Source organism: Panicum virgatum, chromosome 1K (assembly GCF_016808335.1).
Source record: "Panicum virgatum strain AP13 chromosome 1K, P.virgatum_v5, whole genome shotgun sequence".
Classification (NCBI taxonomy): Eukaryota; Viridiplantae; Streptophyta; class Magnoliopsida; order Poales; family Poaceae; genus Panicum; species Panicum virgatum.
In genome coordinates this window covers 15,962,794-15,983,514 of record NC_053136.1, presented here as the reverse complement: position 1 = coordinate 15,983,514, position 20,721 = coordinate 15,962,794, and the positions used below count along the sequence as shown (strand labels likewise).

Genomic DNA, 20,721 nt, shown 5'->3' with positions numbered 1-20,721 from the left:
CGCTTCCCCATGAAGCAGCCGCCGTTCTAAACATACACGTGCAAAGCTGTTGCTGCGCAGAACATTTGGAGCCTCATCCTCGACATCAACTCCGGAAACTACACAAGGGGCAGAGCAAAAGAATAGTTGCTCCGACTGAGGAAAAAACACTACAGTTATGTGATGGGAAAAGTTTGTGAAAAGTGAAACTGAAAAGCACTATAGCACTTTTCATTTATATATAATAAATATTGTCCTACAATGGACTAACTAGGTTCAAAAGATTCATCTTGCAATTTACATCCAAACTGTACAATAAGTTGTTTTGTTTACCCACATTTAGTATTTCATGTATGTGTCATTTGCTATATTTAATATTTTGATGTGACGGAAAATTTAGAAATTTTGGCTGTGTTTAGATCCGTAAAATGGTGGTAAAAAGGATCACATCGGACACTGTAGCACACTGTAGCATTTTTCGTTTGTTTATGGTAATTGTTGTCGTACCATGACCTAAATAGGCTCAAAAGATCCGTCTCATCGTGTACATTAAAATTATGCAATTAGTTTTTTATTTACCTACATTTAATGCTCCATACATGAAATAAAATATTTGATGTGATAAGTAAATAGTGAAGTTTAGAGAGAGAAATTTTGGAACTAAACACGGTTTTTCGAGGAACTAAACACAGCCTACGAGATAAAACCACAAACACTGCATTCTGCACTTACCATCATTTCACACCAGAGGCGACGCACCGGCGCACGCGTCTCCAAGGCCGCAGTTTTTTTTTTGAGAGAAAGGGTTGGATTTTATTATCATAGAACTTTTACATCCATCCCCTTAAACAGGGGCACCCCTGACAAAATAAAGAATTACATAAAAGTCCAAAGCAAGAGCACCAGCGATCCTCGCCGCCGCCGACCGTCGCTGCCGCAAGCCGAGCCTTCTCCATCTCCCGCAATGAAGAAGAACCCAAGATGAAACTCACAACCGGAACCCAAATCGACGAAAAGATCTTCGAAGCCCATCAGTAGCATACTAAAAGCATGCCATTTATCCGTTGAACGTCCCGAGCAGTCCTTCCATTCACTAGGCTCAGTCGCCGGTCACCTCACCGGCACCGCCCAGTCGACAAGCAGCAATCCCGCAAGGGGATGTAAAAACACCAGCTCGAACATACCAGCAGGTGGAGAACAAACCTCACAAAGCAGCCACAGACGATAACAAGACCATCTAAACCACTTCGGAGGGACAAAACAATCCCCCGACCTCCAGCAGCCATGCCGTCAGTTACAAAATCAGCGACGCTGCTGACGACGTGGGCACCATCGATGTCGTCAGTTACAAGATCAGCCAAGGCCGCAGCTTGGACACCGTGCGTGCGTCCGTGCGAGCGAGGCCGCGACGGGTGCAGTACTGGGCCATGCGACCGTAGGCTCGCTTTCACTTTTGTTGTTGCTCGACCCTTGCTTGGCTTGGGCCTGTTTATTTACTAAACGGACCAGGAAAATTGAGTGGCTTAAAGGCATTTTGGGCCACGCCTGGGGCCACGGCCCTAGTGGCCCTAGGCCCAATTCCATCCCCATAATCTTTGGCTAAGCGTCTCACTCAGTGATAATTTGGTGTCATGATCTTCTAAACGCCGGACTACAGTCTTCCGCTCCAATGTACGAAGCACATCGAGAGAGATATTTACTTTGTCCAAGAAAAAGTGGTTTTGGGACAAGTTCATGTTCATGTTCTGTTGTCAAATCAGTTCGCGTACATCATGATCAAAGTCTGCTTGTACATTTGTTTACTTAGTTTCGATCACGGTTTTACGTTCGAGATCCTCCCACTGCTACTATGGGTGCATATTAGGAATAAGAATAGGATTGTATTTGTATTCTTATACAACAAGTCATGCATGACAATATATACATCGACAATTTTCTTAAGATAAAATCTATTTTTGACCATCCAACTATCATCCGAGTTCGATTTTGGCTATCAAACTTCAAAACCGGGTATTCTTAACCATCAAACAATCAAAACCGTTTATATTTGGCCATCTGGCTGTTTTGAAAGGTGGTTTTGCTGATGTGGACGACACGTGACAGTGGGGTTCAAAAACTTTAGGTCTTGTTTAGATGCAAAAACTTTTGGATGTAAAATACTGTAGCATTTTCGTTTGTATTTGGTAATTATTATCTCATCATAGATTAACTAGGTTCAAAAAATTCGTCTCGCAAATTACAGATAAACTGTGTAATTAGTTATTTTATTTAGCTATATTTAATACTTCATGCATGTATTGAAAAATTCGATGTGATGGGAAATCTTGTAAAGTTTTGGAATTTTAAAGGTAACTAAACAAGGCCTCAATGTTGTTGTATCGCAATCAGCCTGTGCAGCTCATGTACAGATGTAGTCAGAGTTTATGGCTTTGAGCATTGCAACTAAAAGACCTTGTCTTGTAAAATCCTCTTTTGCCAACCAGACATATTCTTTTAGAACCTAAAGAAAATTTTGCACGGTGAACAAATGACAAATACCAATTGACTTGTAGTAACCTAGAGAAACTTTTAGCAAAATATTAATCACTTCAAAATTGGCCGAGCAACCAATCTTGATGTTTTCTTTTCTCTTAATCAAATATGTGCTACCGAAAAAATATATCTTGATGTTTTCAAAACAAACCAAATTAACTTGGAAAAAAAATTCTAACATGTTATCTCCATAACCAAGGAAAACAATACTTAGAAACACAGTTTGAAATATTTTTTTTTGAAAAAACTACAGTTTGAAATATTTTGCTAAGATAGAGAACACCCGAAAGTGCAAGAGCATTAGAGGCAATGAAAAAAAAAACATTCACTTTTGCATGTGAAAAAGGAGGAAGAACAAGGAAACGGTTTTCTTCCGCAACAAATGAAAGCAGATAATCCGGGATACACTAGAAAGACCATATTTAAGCCGTGTGTAACCTTGAGGGAAAATAAAGAGTGAATTTACGGAGGGGCAGTTCCTGAAACCAAACTTTCATTTGTATAGCAGAGCACGATACAATAGATATAGCTGACACAACTAAGTCATAGAGAAACCAAATATGAAGGCTCAAGTTTGCGATTCTTAAGTGAGTTTCATGCATATTCAGTAGTCATATTTGTTCAAACAACAGCTATGTTACTAACAACATATATCTTGTTGACCACCAATACTGTATGAAACTGAAGAGTCCAACAGAGAACAAAATTCATTACTACGAAATGTGCATACAGTTGTCATATATAAACCTCTTTTATCCCTATCGACAAATATCTTCCTGGCATGGCTCGCGCAGGGGAAATTATCATTGAACCTGAGCCTCCTCGCTGGTGGCGAGCATAGCCCCTTTCCTTATGTAAGGATCACCGGGGTGTTCGATTCTAAAAGGAGAGGGGGTGAATAGGGTCGCTAATCGCTTTCTATCCTAGGGCTCAATCTATTTGTATGAGATAAACCTAACACGTCCTACACATGCTAGTTATGACTAAGGTTTATCTATGCTACTCTCTACTTACCCCTAAAAGACTTGCAACCTATAGCCAATCCTAATCAAACTAACTAGGAAAGTAAAGGCACGCAAGATAGAGTAAATGCAAAAACGTAATATGGTAAGTAAAGAGGTAAGGGAGAGAATATGCAAACTCCTGTGAAGACACCAAGACACACGATTTAACGTGGTTCGGTTAGGACACCAAGTCCCTCCCTACGTCCACGACAACTTATCCAACACGAACAAGTGTGATGCCAAGTCTCTTCGCTTGATCACCGTCTTGCGTTCGCCACCAAGGCTTACGGCAAGCAAAGGCTAAGTGACCCCAAGTCACCAAGACAAGGCCACCGCCACCGTCTCTCTCGAAGCGTCACCAACGGCACCGTCTTCACTAATGGAGCTTCTCACCAAGAGGGGTCTCCTTCCCCGCACAAAGTGTCGTTGCCTCTCCACACCAAGTCGGAGGGTCACACGACGAGTACAATGATTGCTTGCCGCAGCAAGACTTCTCTCAAGCTTGCTCTCTCAAGAACTAAGCCTAAACAAGCACTCTCACAAGTGTGCTTAAGCTTATATGATGTACAATGATGTTCTATGGTGGTTGGAGGTGTTCTTCAAGTGTTCTATGCTTTCTTAGTCTCCAGCACTCCCAAATGAGGCATGTGGTGGTATATATATAGCCCAACCCTCCAAACTAGTCGTTGGGAAAAAGGCCAACGAAATCCCTTAACGCCGGTTGATCCGACGCTTAGTTTTTGTCATCACCGGTTTAACCGGTGAGTGTATTTTCCCAGCAACTAGCCGTTACTGCTCCAACGGCTACTTGATCAATTGCACCGACGCTCTTGAAATCATCGTCGATTTAACTGGTGAGTGCAAGCTCAAAAACCCCCGAAAAATGGAGTCTCTAGACAACTGCACCGACGCTCACTTTGACTTGATCGTCGGTTTAACCGGTGCCTGTAAAACTCCTGCTGTTTCTTCGGCCTCCAAGTCCATTATACCGGTGAGTGTAAAACACCCAACGTCGGTTAATCCGGTGCCAAGTTCGTTGCACCGATGAGTGCAATTTGCTCATCATCGGTTTAACCGGTGATAGTAAATTGTCTTCGTCTTGATCTTTTCGACTTGGATTTCTTCACGGTCTCTTCAATTCTTGTCCCTTGGACCGAAGAGGTTTTAGGGCCGTAGGGGCGGCCCTTTGGACCTAGCTACGCCTGTCTTCTCTTTGTCATCACTTGAATCTAAAAGTCTGAGAATGGTCATCTTAACAATCATATTAGTCCAAGTGTTGTGTGTGTCATAAATCGTCAAAACATTATATTGAAATATGGCATGAGAGACCATTTTCGCCACACCTTGACGTGCTGCACCACAGCATTGCCTTGTCCCTGCGCACGGCAAGGAAGTCGAGCAGCCCCCTGTCATGCAAAAGATCATTGTTTTAGATAGAGGGCATCAGCAAGCTTATGGAGAAGAGGAAATCTTTTTAGCTGAAGGCATTTGGTTGAACATATTGCCTACATAAACTGCTATGCATTGTAGTTGCTACGTCCTATCTGCTATTCCCAAATTAACCAACATATACATAGGAATTGAGTTTAAGAAAGATAGATTCACTCTATACAGGCAGTAGAGACAGAGTATATTTACGGAAGCTGATTGTATTTAGTTGTGTAGTTGAGGTCTTGCCCCCATGATATAAAAAGTCCTACTGAATGTGTCTCACAAAGTTTAATAAACAAATAAAAAGGACATTTCAACAGACAAGGATGTTATTAACACCTGATCTTCTTTATGGAGGTCAGTATTATGAATGGCTATTTACCATGCTTGTTCACTAACATCCACTTGATCGAAAGAATTATAATAATGACAACGAATTATCGAGAGTTGTGTATTCTGTAGTGGATGATCCAATAATTAGATTGCCGGAAAGAATAAACCAAACATATATAATATTAGCTAAGTACTCTAGATGTTTCTCGCAGGAGACCCCATACTTATTTGTATTGTAAGCAAATAATACACAGACGTTGCAGTCGATCGACTAACCGTGTTGTCCACGCCCTCTCTCACCTTGGGGCTTTAGCTTGGGCAAGTGGACGTCGATGTTGCTGGCATCCTGGTGGTCGGTGGCTCCCGTCAAGCTCGGAAAAGCTTCCCGGCACTTCTGAAAACCACATGGCTGCCGCTACAAGCGAACTTCTCAGAAATGCCAAGTAGCATGATGCTTTAACCCTTCCAACTTTACCACGAAATCAAAAGCTTTGCATGAATGTTGGCAGATGCAGCTACAGACTGAATTTGCAAAAATCAGCAACTTGTAATTCGGTTGATGCTCCATATCACAGTTGGTCACATTTTTCATATCTTTTTTTCGCGAACGTGCCGAAGCATGTTATTTCATTAAGCGGAAAGAGAGCGACCAAGTACTAAGATCACCTAAGTGATCCTGGCACTTAAGAGTATTACACGGCGCCGAGCGCCGCCCCCTATCTTTAAGGTTTAATTACACAACAACGCTGAGCGACCTAAGGGACACAAAACCAGCTAAGACCCACACTGAGATCTCGCTCGCTACCTTGGAGCAAACCACAGACGGCTGCTCCGATCTACCCTCAAAGACACGACTATTACGCTCCTTCCAAAGCGACCAGCAGACAGCAGACGAGGGTGACAAGGGAGTCAAACCCTTTCTGATGCGCCTTTGGGACCTGCTTCCGAGCTGCAAGCTACCAATCTGCAAGTGAATCTACCGGCAAGGGAGCTAGAGCGGCCAAATCCAACGGGTTTAGAGTCCTGAACCAAACCTCCCTGCTAAAGACGCAACCAAGCAGGAGGTGGTCGATGGACTCGTCCTCCTGCGCGCAGAGGGCGCACTCCGCTGACTGCTGAAGGTTGTGGCGTCGCCGACGCTCCCCAGTCCAGCACCGATCTTGCAGGGCTAGCCTCTCAAGAGGACTAAATTATGCTCATGTAAGATTCCAAATAAAGATTACCTACTCAATGCTGCCTAATCTCCGGCAAAACTGAGTTACCCGGCCTACTCGGACAATTCTTTTCTGGAATAGAAGCTGCATGATTGCATCAGATGTTAGCAAACTGAAAAAAAGGTTACCAGTTTTTTCTTTAACCAGTCAGCAGTTATAGATCATGCTTTACATGTTCAAGTAGGAAATATGACAGCAACAATGATATATTGTGGTATGTCAAATGTGAACCAATATCAGTCAGGACCAACAAGCCCTAAAAATAATATGTGAACTTAAATACTCGTTAGATTAGGATAAGAAAAGTTGCTAACCTCACAGACTGCGGTGCCAACAAAATCACCTTTTTCGTCATCTAGCATTCCAGTTGGAGGTTCCAAACAAAATTTCCAATAAATCTAACCTAGAAATTTAGGAGCTGTGTCAATGGAAGAATTTACTAACTGAACATCGTCTATGTGCCCTAAATCATGATATTATACCTGCTCAGTAGAATCAACACAGCAATGCAGGTCCTCTTGCAAAGACAATTCCAGGAACCTAAATATACTGTCAAAAGACTTGTCTTCTTAGTGTCAGATACTACTATGCAAACATTTCATTGCTGGATATAGAAAAGATATCTTACAAAGATTTTGATAAGCACATAACTGAACAACATGCTTTAGACAACTTCAATGATCATGGTAGGTGGTGAGCCTCATCCAATAGGGTATGAGCCATTATACCAGAGGCAATGAATCATCTAGAGTTGGTAATGGATGCATCTAACTAAAAGAATAAGTGCTTAAAACTTAAAAGTATGATAAAGATGTTGTTGGCTTGTGAAATTCAGCCTCCTCTTGGTCATAATTTTCAACATAGACTGGAGTCTTAAATTACTCGATAGCTTTAACTATTCCTAGCCTGAGGTAAGAGTGGCAGGGAACATACAACAGAAGGCACAAGTAAGATAAGATCAAAGTTGACTATTGCATACTACTTCGAGTTCGAGTGTTTGGAAGTTATGTTTCATCTGTCCTGTTTGAGTTGAATGACAGCACCAACACGATTACCGATAGTAATTCAACAGTTTATCTTTTCATGATGCATCAAGAACAAACTTGTTTTATGTTACATACCTGTTAACTATTATTTCTTTTTAATTTGGGATAGGTTGTTCTTTTGGCTTCCTGAAAGTACAAAGCAAATTTGAATTATTATATTGTTATTGTAAGTATAGATAAACACGCATTACAATTAGTGATTGGTTTCCAGTGAAGTGCTACAGGATAGAACAAATCAAACCAAAATATACACAACAGAGATGAGGCCGCAGCACTAAATTCGATCTGCATGTCAGGCTACGAAATTACTACACATTAACTGAATAGTACTAATTTATACAGATTAACCTAAGCGGAGGGCAGCAGCACTGATCTCTAATAGCTAGGCGGCAGAGAGGAAAACAAATTACCTGGACAATTTGCGGTGGTTGGGTACCAGACTCCCAGCTTGCGACGGTGTTCCTTCGGAGCGGGTCCGCGAAGATTCCCGAGTGCCCGGATGCGTGGAATAACGGGGGATGCGTGGAATAACGGGCGACAGACCCGAGCCGAGCCGCATCGGACGGTCGAGGTAGCGAGTTAGGTGGATCGGACGGTTAACGGGTTACGGGCAACGTGCACCCGCTCCATGGCCCGGGAATCGCAGCAAAAATAAAAAGCAAGAAAATCTAAAATTAAACCGAAATAAGAACAAAAATCAATGCGATAAAAGCGACTATTTTTAAAAGGCGAATAACAGCGAAAGGACCGGTCCCCGGCGGCCCATCCTCTTCACGGCCTCGCCGTCGCCTCCCTTTCTTCCTCCTCGACGGCTCCTCCTCACTCACACCCACACGGAGAGCGCTCACGCGGGCGCACACACACGGAGGCGGAGCCGTGGAGGTCCACAAGAGGGGGAGGGAGGAGATGCCGGGGAGCCAGAACGGGGGCCCGAGGCCGCGGCCGGCCAAGGTCGAGACCATTCACGGCGTCGCGCGCGCCGGCGACCTCGCCGGCGTCCAGAGGATGCTGCGGGAGAACCCTGCCCTCCTCAACGATAAGAATCCCGTTGTACGTGAGGCGCCCCCTGCTTCTTTGCTTTGCTTGAATGAAGGGGGGAAAATGCGATCTTTGGTCGGTTTCATGGTTCTTGATGCTTGCTCTGAGGGTTGAGCGTATTAGATTCGTGATAAGGAAGTGATCTTGCTGGGTGTAGAAATGTGAGGTTGCTCGGGATTGTGTAATCCTAGCTTGGTTTTCTTGAGCCGGTTCTTGGATTTCGTCCCGGCTGCTTTGGCTAATCCGCCCTTTGGTATTGTGTTTCCTAGTCCTTTTCTTGGAACTGATTGCTGGGACTTTGTTTGCTCCTGTGCTTAGCTTGCGTTCCCTCCTGATAGCTTAATTGCTCATTTGCTCCGTTGTATAGCCGATGTGTTTCTCTGCTGGTTCCTTTTGTTTCTGCCCGTTTTGATGCTTTCTGGGCCAAGAAGATGATACTAGATAGATTGTGATGGGTATCTTTGTTGTGCTGTCTTGATTTCTGCGGTCTTGTTTCAAAAATTCCCCTATTTCGGTAAGCCCCCACTCGCTCTCAAGATTTGTCAAGATTAAAATTGTCTGGTATGCTTTGCTTTGATTCTCCATTTAAAATTCTCTGCGGTCATTTCAGGGGTTGCTTTCATATCTCCTTTTATCCGTTGCATTTGTTGACCCGATTAAATTGGATATCCTGTGCCGCCAACCAGCCGTGATGCACGAGCATGATTTTATTTGCTAGCAATTGCTGCTTTAATTGCCTTCCCAACGCAACCAGCCGTTTACAGCCGAAAAGATGGGTATAATAAGTGTGCCATCTTACTTATCTTCTCTTTGAAATATTTGCAGATGTGTCAAACACCACTTCATGTTGCTGCTGGCTACAACAATACAGAAATAGTCAAGTTCTTGCTTAACTGGCAAGGTACTGAAATGGTTGATCTGGAGGCAAAGAACATGGTACTCAAATGTGTCCTCTGCCACACTTCTTTCACGCAATGAGCTTATTTCCTAATCTAAGTATTCCATTGTTTGACAGTATGGTGAGACTCCTCTGCATATGGCAGTGAAAAATAGTTCTTGTGAGCCAACAAGTCTACTTCTTGAACGTGGTGCACACATAGAAGCCAAAGCCAATGTATGGCATATCTGTTCCATTTCATTTTTTTTTTATAATGCATGCAAAATTTTATTATGCTAAAATCATGCTGATGCAGAACGGCATGACACCATTGCATTTGGCTGTCTGGCACGCACTTCAAGCTGGAGATTGCAGCACCGTCAGCGTGTTGCTCAGCTACAATGCAGATTGCTTTGCAAAAGATGATGTACTGCTTGATTCACTGTAATGGTTTTAGTTACTTATTTAAAATCATATTAAAATTAACAATCTGGTGACCTTTGTTATCACATCTTGCCAACAGGAAGGCAAAATGCCTTTAAATCATATTCCAGGAGGAGCAGGTTGTGAGAAGTTGCTGAAACTCCTCAGCTGTCATATGGAGGAGCAAAGAAAACGGAAAGCCCTCATGTCATGCCGCGAAGGGAAAGCAATGGCAGAGTTTGAAGAGGCGATATCACAAATTGTTGGACTGCAAGAGCTAAAAATGCAATTACATCGATGGGCAAGGGGAATGCTTTTTGATGAGAAGCGACGGGCTATGGGCTTAGGGATTGCTAGTAGAAGAGCTCCCCATATGGCATTTCTTGGCAATCCAGGAACTGGTAAGATTTTTCAAAAGAAGCCACCTTTTTTCTGTTACCATAGTCTGTTTAATTTGATTAATGATCAAAAGCAATGCCATGATCTATCATTATGATTACTGTTATATTGTTACCCAACGGTTAGTTGGGTTAGTATGTTACAATTAGAATGAGCTATGCGTTACTGGACATCTGATTGGGAGCTCTTGCTTCAGATGTGAACTGGGAACATTTGCCTTGAAGTTTGGCAAAACATGTTTGTAAAGCTTAGGTAGATATAGCTGCGGGAAACATCAATCCTCTGTTTATAATATTTCAATCTCTATTGCAGGCAAAACTATGGTTGCTCGAATTCTTGGAAAGCTACTTCATATGGTTGGAGTTCTCCCCACCCACAAAGTTACTGAAGTTCAGAGAACTGATCTTGTTGGAGAATTTGTGGGGCATACTGGACCAAAGACTAGGAGGAAGGTATTTCTCCCCTCTCTCTTGTCAGAAATGTTCTCAATTGCATGGTTCAGTTTAAGGGAAACTGTGAAACAAATTTTGAACTTGATTTTTTTACGTTGTTATATCATACCTAATTCATCGTTTCCATGATCACATCTCAACAGATACAGGATGCTGAGGGAGGTATTCTTTTCGTGGACGAAGCTTACAGGTTGATACCAATGCAAAAATCCGATGACAAGGATTATGGTTTAGAAGCCTTGGAGGAGATAATGTCGGTAATGGACAGTGGCAAGCTAGTTGTCATATTTGCTGGGTACTGTGAGCCAATGAAGCGTGTCATCGCCTCAAATGATGGCTTCTGTAGGAGAGTCACAAAATTCTTCTATTTTGAGGATTTCAGCACGACAGAACTAGCAGAGATCCTACATATGAAGATGAAGAACCCAAGTGAGAGCAGCTTACTTTATGGGTTCAAACTGCACCCAAGCTGCAGCATTGAGGTCATTGGAGAGCTGATTGGCAGAGAGACCACCGAAGAGCGGCGGAAACAGATGAATGGAGGCCTTGTAGACACGCTGCTCATCAATGCCCGTGAGAACCTGGACCTACGCCTTGATTTCAACTGCATCGATGCTGATACAATGATCACAATCACGTTGGAAGACCTGGAAGCAGGGCTTCGGCAGATCTCCCGACAACGGCAGTTGCAGTGACTTGCAAACTCGATATGTTTCTACTGAAGATCTCAGGCTATTATCCAAAAGATAATGTTATCGTCTCCAAAATTCTTCAACATTTTTTGCTATTCTTTCTGTTGTATCTATAGTCTATTCATTGCTAGATTGGTGGCCTCCAGTAGCTGTGTAGCACTAAAATGCATGTAGTTCTCTTAGTTCCTATATTATTTTCCAGTGAGGATAACCTGTGTAAATACATTCGTTGCCAAATTGTCCTGTCTGGAGAAGAAAAAGATATTTCTTCAGTACTATTAGTTCATTCAATTGGTCGATTTATTTCCAGATCTAAAAAGGTTTGGCATCTGTACATACCAGTACCGCATTTCTGTCAAAACTGGATTTCTACAGCGATAACACACAATAGGTGAAGCAAACATTCAGACTTAATGTCTGCCTTTTCAGTGTGTAGGAGATGCAAAAACAGCAACTAGCCAACTACCAAGATGTCAAATGACAAAGAATCATGTTTACTTCCAATTGAGGTAATTGAAACATGAATGGTAACAAATTTACAGCATCAGTTCTCTTTACCAATTCCTTCACGTCACATTCCTAACCCCACTAGCTGGCCCAGGTGTGGCCATGTTCAGGAACAAAGATGCACGAACATGGCATGTGATGACATTAATAACTTTCTAAAAAGATAAGACTGTTCACATGGCGTTGAGCTGTGCTCAAGCAGTCACGTGCATAATCGTATCCATACATACATCTTAAAAAATAAAACATTCCTATTAGAGAATGGCAAGGATCACATACAAGGGAGGCACAGTTAATACTGTAATCCCAAAAATCACAAAAGACTATCGGAGATCGGAGAATCAGGGCATCTCCATTACTCCAAACCAAGTGCACAATTTGAGTTAGTTCCCTTTCCACGCTGGAGATAAAAAAAAATCTTAAGCACTGATGCTTGCGCACATCTAGAGGCAGCAGTAAGAGGTCGCCCACTATAATAACACGAACTTTTACAAGCACATATGTCAGGGATCATATGGCTGCAACAGTGGGACTGAATTATACACTCATATAATCATAGTGTATCAGTACAATTTCAACCATATCTCGCCTCTGGATCTCAGGTTACAACTACAAGTACGGATCCTAGGTGCCATAACTTGACTCTGAAAGACTCTTTGCCGGGTTTTACAAAGGAGAAAACACTCAAGCATCATAGCGTTATAATTAAGTATGCAGCTACATACGGCTCCAGAATAGTGTTGATCCCAAACATGCCTTCTTGCTCTACATTGTCTTCTGGTGAAATCATTCTTTACATGCTACCATGATGCAACGGAAGTTCAGACTTCAGACGTTGGCCCCATTTGAGTAGTAACTGAAAATAGTTAAGTTGGTTTCAGCAGTGCAACATTAAAAGGACATCAGGACTTGTCCATGTACAAATCCAGGACATGGCTACACAACAGAAATGTGTGATAACTAAGTGGTCCATATTTTTTTTTCACTGTAATAGAATGATTGACTTGAAAAACATTAGAGTTGTGCGAAGTAACACCTACCAGTTCAGAAAAAAATGAGAATGATTGACTTGAAAATATTAGATTTATGCAAAGTAACACCTACCAGGACTTCAGGAATGTGTCACATGTGGACTTGGACTGCTGAAAGAAATATCTCAATATACAGTAGTTAGGCTTGTGCTTCACTGATCTCAAACCTTTCAGGAAGTTATTGCTGAAACCATTCATATAAGAAAACAATAACGTTCAAGTTCTTAGGATTAGAGAGGAAGCTAAAGGTATTGAAACATAAACACGATTGGATAATACAGGAGGCATGATGCCTTGTTAGCAAAGTAAAGTAGTGAATTCAACAATTACACACCTTCACAGTTTGATCAGTTGTGATCTTCAATATTTTGCATCAACAATTTACCTAAGCGCAGGATGGACATATTTTGACATATGTCAAACAGGTAAGGCTTTTCTCAAAGAATAATTTTTCATGAACAAAGCCTGGATTAGTTGCTTTATGTGGATCACAGTCAACACTCGTCTAGTGCCCGTCAGCAAAGTTCGCCAGTTTATTCATGATCAACATTTCCAATAGCCTCAAGTATAGATGAATACGTAATAAGATCATACTCGAACCCCAGTGTATTCATCTCTTTCATCAACTTTGCTGCCTCCTCAAACATGCCAGCATGACTCAAAGCACCAAGGACAGTATTATAAGAGACAACATCAGGTCTTATTGCAGACTGTTTCATGTTAGAAAGCATCTCCATAGCACGATGAGGTCCACCTGTTTTTGCCAGACCATTCAGGATAATATTGTAGGAATTGATATCAGGAATACACCCATGCTCTTGCATTCTTCTCATTGTAGTAAGAGCTTCATCAAGCATGCCCTTTCTTGCTAATCCGGACATTAGAGCATTGTAAGCATAAACATCAGGAGTACAACCGAGTTGATTCATTTCCTCAAACATATTTATAGCATCATCAAGCCGTCCCGCCTTTCCTAAATGTTTTATCATCACTGCATATACCCGAGCACTGGAGGTGCCACAGTTTTCTTTTAGTTCCTGAAAAAGCTCACAGGCAAGATCACAGCGCTTAGCTTTTCCAAGAGCATCAATCAGGCTGCAATATGCCGCAGGACATGGAGGGAAGCCCTTTTCATCCATCTCCTCCAGTAGCATCATGGCCTTCTCCGTCCTGTTGGTTTTGCAGAATCCGTCAATCAGGATAGAATAGGTGAATGAACTAGGGGAGATTCCACTTCCCTTCATTCTCTCGAACCACGATGGAACCTCAGAAGCATGAGATTTTGATTCAAAAACTGCTTTTATTATTGTATTGTATGTCACAACACTAGGAATGCACCGCAGCATTTCCATCTCCTGAAACAGCTTAATAGCATCATCCAAACGACCAGCCTTCCCTAAGAAATTTATCATATTATTCATAACAATTGTGTCTGGCCTGCAGCCTTCCCGCTGCATTTCATGGAAGAAGTGATACGCTTCATCTATTCTCCCGGCTTTACCAAGACCTCTGATCAACTCAGTGTAAGTAAACACATCTGGCCGGCAATACTGACACCTCATCTCTTCAAATAAACTCAATGCTCCATGGACATCGTCCAATTTGAAGAACAAAGCTATTAACATGGTATATATCTTAGCAGTTGGCTGCATTCCATTCTCCTTCATCTCATTCAACAACCGAATTGCTGAATCATGACGACCGAGTTTGCAGAAAGCAAAAATCAGTGTGCTGTATGTCACAGTGTCCGGGAGGCAATGACCCTCATTGCTCATCTCATTGTATAGTTCATGGACTTTCTCATATTGTCCCTCATGCATCAACATTATTATCATGCTATTATATGCCTGTGCAGTTGGCTGACACTTCCGTGCTTTAATTTGGTAGAAGATTGCAATTGCCTTGCTGATCATCTTAGCATTCCCCAACATCCGAATTACCTCTGACAGCTCTGTCGGGGTGACAACACAAATGGGATTCCGTACCATTTCTTGGATCATCTTCCACATCTCGCCATACTGCTCTACTACGTCCAAACAACGTATCAACGCCATGTATGTGGATGTATCATGCTCATAATTCCTCCTCTTTGCAGCCCATCTGAAGAACTGCATCTTCACGTTGACCCCAACATCAGTTTTCATAACCTCTCGTACCAACCAGTGATCAACTCTAAGCATGAGAACCTCCAGTGCCTTCTCAGCATCAGGGCCCCACTTGAAAATCTTGAGGATCCTAATGAACCTCTCATCCAAGACACGTACAGAGTGTGTGTATCTTGGCCCAACGGTTGCTATTGGCTCCTCACACTGGCGTACTGGAGGATAAAACATCCGAACAATCTCACTTTCTGAAAGTAAACAAATCAAGAGTGTTCAAACAAGGGGGCAAAACATCAGCAATTACGTGGCATTTCAGACATCATTACAAAACAAGTTTTTGCTTAAAACTACAAATAAGAATGAAATGCGAGTCAAATTAATACCTCACTTCAGCTTCCGGTTTAATCTGGAAGGATAACTTGTGAGCTATGTTTGTTTCATGTTCATTCTAAGTGATCTCTACTACTGTTAGTGTTAGAACATAGAAATGACCTCATTCGTACTAATAACAAAGCAAAGTTCACACTACACATTACTGAATATCAACAGACGTATTTCCACCTTAACAAGCCATTGACTCTGATTTCAAATTTTATCTTTCTTATTTGCAATTATTTGATTTGTGGTTGTGAATCCCCAGGAACTCCAACAGAACAAAAATTAAACAAACTACAACACAACTTTACTGCATATATGCTAACTCGCTACTTGCCATTAATACTATTAGGAATTTCAGTGACATTTAGTATCCATGGATTTTATACTTTTAGATAAAGCAGCTATTGGAAAGCATGTTTCCACCAACACAAATCTACATCCATCCCAACTTCATGGCACCACTACCACCACACTGCTTTCAATTCCGTCTGAGCTCTATAAATCCTAGTATCCTACCTCACTTAAATCAAAGTAGTGACACTAAAACTCCAAGCAAAACCCAAAACAAGTTCTAAACACACCCACATACCGATAAGCCAGCGTGTGCTAACGCTCTTCTCGAAAGCGAGAGAGGAACCGAAATACTAAGTGAATAGAAAAAAAATAATGACGCGCCTCACCTGTTTGCTTGAGCCTACGAGCGAGGCGCGGCGACGAGGATATCCCACGGGCCGCGAGGATCTGTGCGCCGCGGCGCGCCATCTCCGGCCGCCAGAGGCGGCGGCGGCGGCGGCGGCTCGAGGAGGACGACGACGAGGTCACAGGCCAAGTGCCTGACGGGCTAAGCAGGACACTGGGCAGTGGGCCCACTGAGAGGTTGGTTGGAGGCTTCAGGACTTAGGCTCATGGGCCATCGTCGAGCCCGGCCCGCTCGGCCCATAAAGAGGCCTGGAACTCTCGAGCGGCTCGTATCGGCGAGGGTTTAGGCATACGAGGGCAACAGATTCCGGTGGTCTGCTCCGACTCCGTTCGCGACCGGGACGCGATCCCCTTCCTCTGGCCGCCGCTCGCCGCCGCCGCCGCCGCCGCCGCCGCGATGCCTCGGTGAATTCTTGCCTCTCTTGGATAGCCTCCCCGGAGCGGATAGGTTGTACATCGGCCCTGGTGCGACGGGGATGTGAGTGGGCGGGGGCGGTAGGGTTTGGATTTGGATTTGAAGCCCTAGACTAGATTAGGCGCTCCGTGGTTTGAGAACAAGGCTGTCTGATTTCCTCATTCCTCATTGGCTCTTCAGATATTTTGGGTAGAAATACGTTGTGGTAGGATTCGGGGCTTGTACAGGAGCAGAGCGTGGGGTCTGTGTTTCCTCACCGCCGGCGCTGCTTAGCTGATATGTCCCATTTGATGTTTACCTTCTCATATGTTTGTACTTATTTCTTCTTCTTGCCTTGCAGGTATTACTGCGACTACTGCGACACCTACCTCACCCATGACTCGGTTAGTGTCTTCTCCCTTCGACGTTTAAGGCTAGGGAAGGGTAGCTGGTTCTTTAATTTTGTTGCATGTTTCCTTATGGTTACATGCAGTGATCTAATCTAAGCACAAGTGCCACTGCTGATATAAACTTTCGTCAACATAAGCTACAGAAGAGTTTGCTGTATTGGGCTAACAGCTACCAAATATTTGGATTTGGAGGATTCAGGATTATATTCATGAGAGTTCTTTGTGTCACTTGGTTTCATGTTTGTTCATCTCAGTAGCTCAATTCAATTTGCTTGCCGGGTCCCCAGGAATTATTTTCCACGTAGTATATTCCTTGAGATAATTGATTTTCACTATAGACTGCAAGAGACTGGTGTGTCCTTTTCGCGTATCCACACATTGAATAGCCTATTCAGTTACACAACGTGCAATGAGATAAGATAGCATAGCAGTGTTTTTTAACATACTTTTGCAAGCTGTATAAAATCAAGAATGTGTATCAAGTCGTGTCCTTTGCTACCGTGTATTCTGTTTTTTTTATCTTTTCTATTTTGGAGCATGAATTAAGAACTACTATGTAAAATATTGCAGCCATCTGTCCGTAAGCAACACAATGCTGGATACAAACACAAGGTATTTTTTTATTTTTGTAATCTCCGTACTTCCATTTTATAATTGTTCATTCATATTCATCTATTAAACCTTATTTGCAACATTTTAGGCGAATGTTCGAACGTACTATCAGCAATTTGAGGAGCAGCAAACTCAAAGTTTAATTGATCAAAGAATCAAGGAACATCTCGGACAAGCTGCTGCTTTTCAAGTAGGTGCCCCTTTCAACCAACATCTGCTCTCGTTCCCAGGAGCCATGGCCCGCCCCCGCCTTCCAATTCTACCAACCCCTGGCATGCCTCATGGATTCCCTCAAGCACCTGGTGCACCATTGATGCCAGGAGTGAGGCCCCCAATTTTACCAGCTCCTGGTGTTCCAGGTAACTATTACTGATCATGATTGCTAGTTTCTATTATGGTTTCTAATATTTGTTCATGGCCATAACTCAAAAATTATGCCTCTTCTCCTTATTTCAATATTGCTTTCTTCATTGAAGATAAATGGAACGGCATGTTTTCATGTCTACAATTAGCTGAGTGAAACATTGAAAGATGATGTTTTGTAAGAAGCGCTAGTTGTTTGTTATAACCTAGTTCTAGTTCTTCTACATGTATCCATTAATTGATTTCATGTTGCCTAATCGCAGTGGTTCATAAGATTATATACCACATCTTGGTTGGGTTGGGTTTATTTTTACCAAGAAAATTGATTTCATGATTTCATTTGTTTTGGATACAATCCTGATTTGTAGTTACTATTAACTTTGAGGGATCTCTTCACAGACCCACTAATTTCCAAGTCCCCATTTTCTGTAAGAGAACAAATATATGCAAACTGTTCTGTACAGAGTTTTTAGAAGGAAAGAAACTGGAAATATTCCCCAAGAAATCACCTTTTTTTCCTTTGCTTAGGCAGTTGATCATGTGATTTTCTGATGAGTGAAGATCTAAAATGGTAAAAAGTTAGGCTACTATGATATTCTCTGTTTCTACCTGTAATTTTTTTCTAGATTAATAAAAACAGATTGTGTATGTGTGTTTATGCAACCGAGTATTATTAGCATCCTTACTAGTAATGAATAGCTTATTGTTGTACCTTTAATGTCTTTCACCTTTTGTCTACATCAATTATCGAAGGATTGCAATCTAATGGGTGAAAAATTGATAGCTGCAAGCCTGCAAGAGTTCAGCTTCGAGATATAATATAGCTTGATGTTATCACTTAGCACAGCTGATCAGTTGGCATATACACTGTGCTTTTTAGAAGAGTTTCCTTTAAATTTTTCAGTAAAGCCCTTGATCTTCTGATACATTTTATACTTATTTAAACCAAACAATGGTCAGTTAACACTTTTCTGAAATGCTTTTCAGGTTATCCGGGTGGCCCACCAACCATGCAGCAACCAGGTGTCCCACCAACCATGCAGCAACCAGGCGCCCCTCCTGGCTCCGTGCCACAACCAGGCGCCCCACCTGGTTCGGTTCCAATGCAGATAGCTCCTCTCCCAAGGCCTCCAACACTACCACCTCCAACATCTGGGGTCCCAGGAGCCCCCATTCCTAACAGTGCAGCACCTCCAGCCATGTACCAAACGAATCCACCACCACCTGCAGGCCCGACTTCTGGTGCTCCTCCAGCTCCACCATCTGCTCCGCATCCTGCATTCTCCTATGCGCAACCATCTGAGGGCAGCCACTGATTCTGTTCCTGAGGCATATGAAGTATGCGACAGAAAGGCTGCTCATTTGAATGTTTGGTGGTGCCATCACTGAGACCATTTTGATAGGTCTGTTGCTTGAATCTGTGGGATTGTTGAGAAAAGCTTCCTATCAGAGTGTATTCAGTGCGGTTGATGTAAGTTAACTATGTAATCGACTGAAGTCTATTAATTTAAGAGAGACGCTTGAAGGTCAAAACTAGGTTTTATCTGTGATATATTTCTGTGGCATGCGATGCCTGAACTTGATAACATATCTACATGTTGTAGCTCGTCAGTATTCATTCCTGAGATGAGTTTGCTTAATGTCCCTTTAACCAGCAAATGTGCAGTGTTAAATGCTAGTTTCGCCCAATGGTATTGTGCTGTTGCATCAGGCTATGGGCTTTGAGAGGGCACGAACCTCTGTCCCGATCTTGAGCTACATATATTTTTCTATTTAATTCTTGCCATGTAGAACAAGATGGCCTAGTGTCACAGAACAGTTCAAATAATACCAATCAAGTGCAATAATTAACACTTAAACTCAAACCAGAATTACTGCACTCAACCAGTACACTCAGACTATCTGCTGTAACCAGGATCGATTACACAGGAACTCTCGCCAAAAGACGAGCACAGATGATTACCGGCAACAAAAACGTTCAAAAACATTCACAAACCGAGTTTAATAGAAGTACCAACTTAAACTACAAAAAGTGTTTACAAGTCAGTTTTACAAATTAAAACTCAGAGTTCAAATACAGCGGAAAGCAATTTTAGAGATAAAAACAAGCTTTAAAACAATACGATAGATAACGTCGACGACAGAAGACGAACTTCACATCTTGCCCACTGATGTGAGGCTCACCTGCCCGTACTTCACGGAGAAGACGGGACCCACTCGACCGACCAACCCGGAGGAAGTGGTTGACCGATCCACGAGGCGCAGATCTCTTCGGAGTCTTCCGGAACGAAATCTGCTAAAATATATGGCAACAACAAGCCTGAGTATTCTAATACTCAGCAAGACTTACCCGTCCATGGGTATACTTAGCCCAATAACTAGACATGAAAAGCTTTTTGGCTCTGGAGTTGTTTTGCTGAAAAGCTACTAATACTGGATCCTTACTTGCAATATTTTAGCTCAATTTAAGTTTATCAGGTACCAACTAGATTTGCCTAACATCTAGAGCACGCATGGTTGATCACATTATCTTTACAGAATACCACAGCCAAACATTCTCAGTTCAAACTCATTTCCACTTCTTTACTACGATGTGACAGAGAGATCAAGGTTCTCATATCCACGAGTCACGGCGAATCGATTCGATTTAACCTTGCAAGGTGGACCCAACCAACACGGCACGTATATGCCCCGTCGGGATATACACACCAACCCTTCACATATGCACACCGAATAGGCGAACTGCCCTGCGACCCGGGACTGCTAGCCCCACCGATACCAACGAAGGGTCAGCCATGAGTTTGT

At 42.6% G+C, this 20,721-nt stretch overlaps 3 protein-coding genes and 1 long non-coding RNA gene across 8 annotated transcripts; 2 read left to right on the top strand and 2 right to left on the bottom strand.

Moving 5' to 3' along the window:
- Nucleotides 1-3,072: 3,072 nt before the first annotated feature.
- On the bottom strand, nucleotides 3,073-7,978 carry LOC120697261. Of its 4 annotated transcripts, XR_005684401.1 has the most exons (7): nucleotides 7,950-7,978; nucleotides 7,615-7,665; nucleotides 6,976-7,042; nucleotides 6,808-6,896; nucleotides 5,556-6,577; nucleotides 4,859-4,921; nucleotides 3,073-3,360 (listed from the first exon to the last, which is right to left on the bottom strand). It is a non-coding gene; the product is annotated as an uncharacterized LOC120697261 (long non-coding RNA). The 4 variants fall into 4 exon arrangements; XR_005684403.1 differs by lacking the exon at nucleotides 7,615-7,665; XR_005684399.1 differs by lacking the exon at nucleotides 7,950-7,978 and having other exon boundaries at nucleotides 7,615-7,802.
- Nucleotides 7,979-8,272: 294 nt separating this feature from the next.
- LOC120697237 (protein CbxX, chromosomal-like) lies at nucleotides 8,273-11,739 on the top strand. 2 transcript variants are annotated; one of them, XM_039980399.1, is made up of 7 exons: nucleotides 8,273-8,589; nucleotides 9,403-9,513; nucleotides 9,593-9,691; nucleotides 9,771-9,881; nucleotides 9,978-10,278; nucleotides 10,589-10,728; nucleotides 10,872-11,739. In XM_039980399.1, exons 1-7 carry the CDS (start codon nucleotides 8,446-8,448, stop codon nucleotides 11,421-11,423), a joined length of 1,458 nt encoding a protein of 485 aa, XP_039836333.1. In that variant the 5' UTR covers nucleotides 8,273-8,445; the 3' UTR covers nucleotides 11,424-11,739. The 2 variants fall into 2 exon arrangements, with proteins under 2 accessions (XP_039836333.1, XP_039836339.1); XM_039980405.1 differs by lacking the exon at nucleotides 8,273-8,589 and having other exon boundaries at nucleotides 9,417-9,478; nucleotides 10,872-11,711.
- Nucleotides 11,740-12,374: 635 nt separating this feature from the next.
- Nucleotides 12,375-16,317, bottom strand: LOC120697226 (pentatricopeptide repeat-containing protein At3g16010-like). Its single transcript, XM_039980388.1, has 4 exons — nucleotides 16,119-16,317; nucleotides 13,293-15,308; nucleotides 13,032-13,142; nucleotides 12,375-12,783 (listed from the first exon to the last, which is right to left on the bottom strand). The coding sequence occupies exons 1-2, from the start codon at nucleotides 16,198-16,200 to the stop codon at nucleotides 13,492-13,494; spliced, it is 1,899 nt and encodes a 632-aa protein (XP_039836322.1). The 5' UTR covers nucleotides 16,201-16,317; the 3' UTR covers nucleotides 12,375-12,783; nucleotides 13,032-13,142; nucleotides 13,293-13,491.
- Nucleotides 16,318-16,340: 23 nt separating this feature from the next.
- Nucleotides 16,341-19,567, top strand: LOC120697251 (U1 small nuclear ribonucleoprotein C-1). The gene is made up of 5 exons (XM_039980414.1): nucleotides 16,341-16,542; nucleotides 16,893-16,935; nucleotides 17,512-17,553; nucleotides 17,642-17,912; nucleotides 18,904-19,567. Exons 1-5 carry the CDS (start codon nucleotides 16,535-16,537, stop codon nucleotides 19,230-19,232), a joined length of 693 nt encoding a protein of 230 aa, XP_039836348.1. The 5' UTR covers nucleotides 16,341-16,534; the 3' UTR covers nucleotides 19,233-19,567.
- Nucleotides 19,568-20,721: the final 1,154 nt, after the last annotated feature.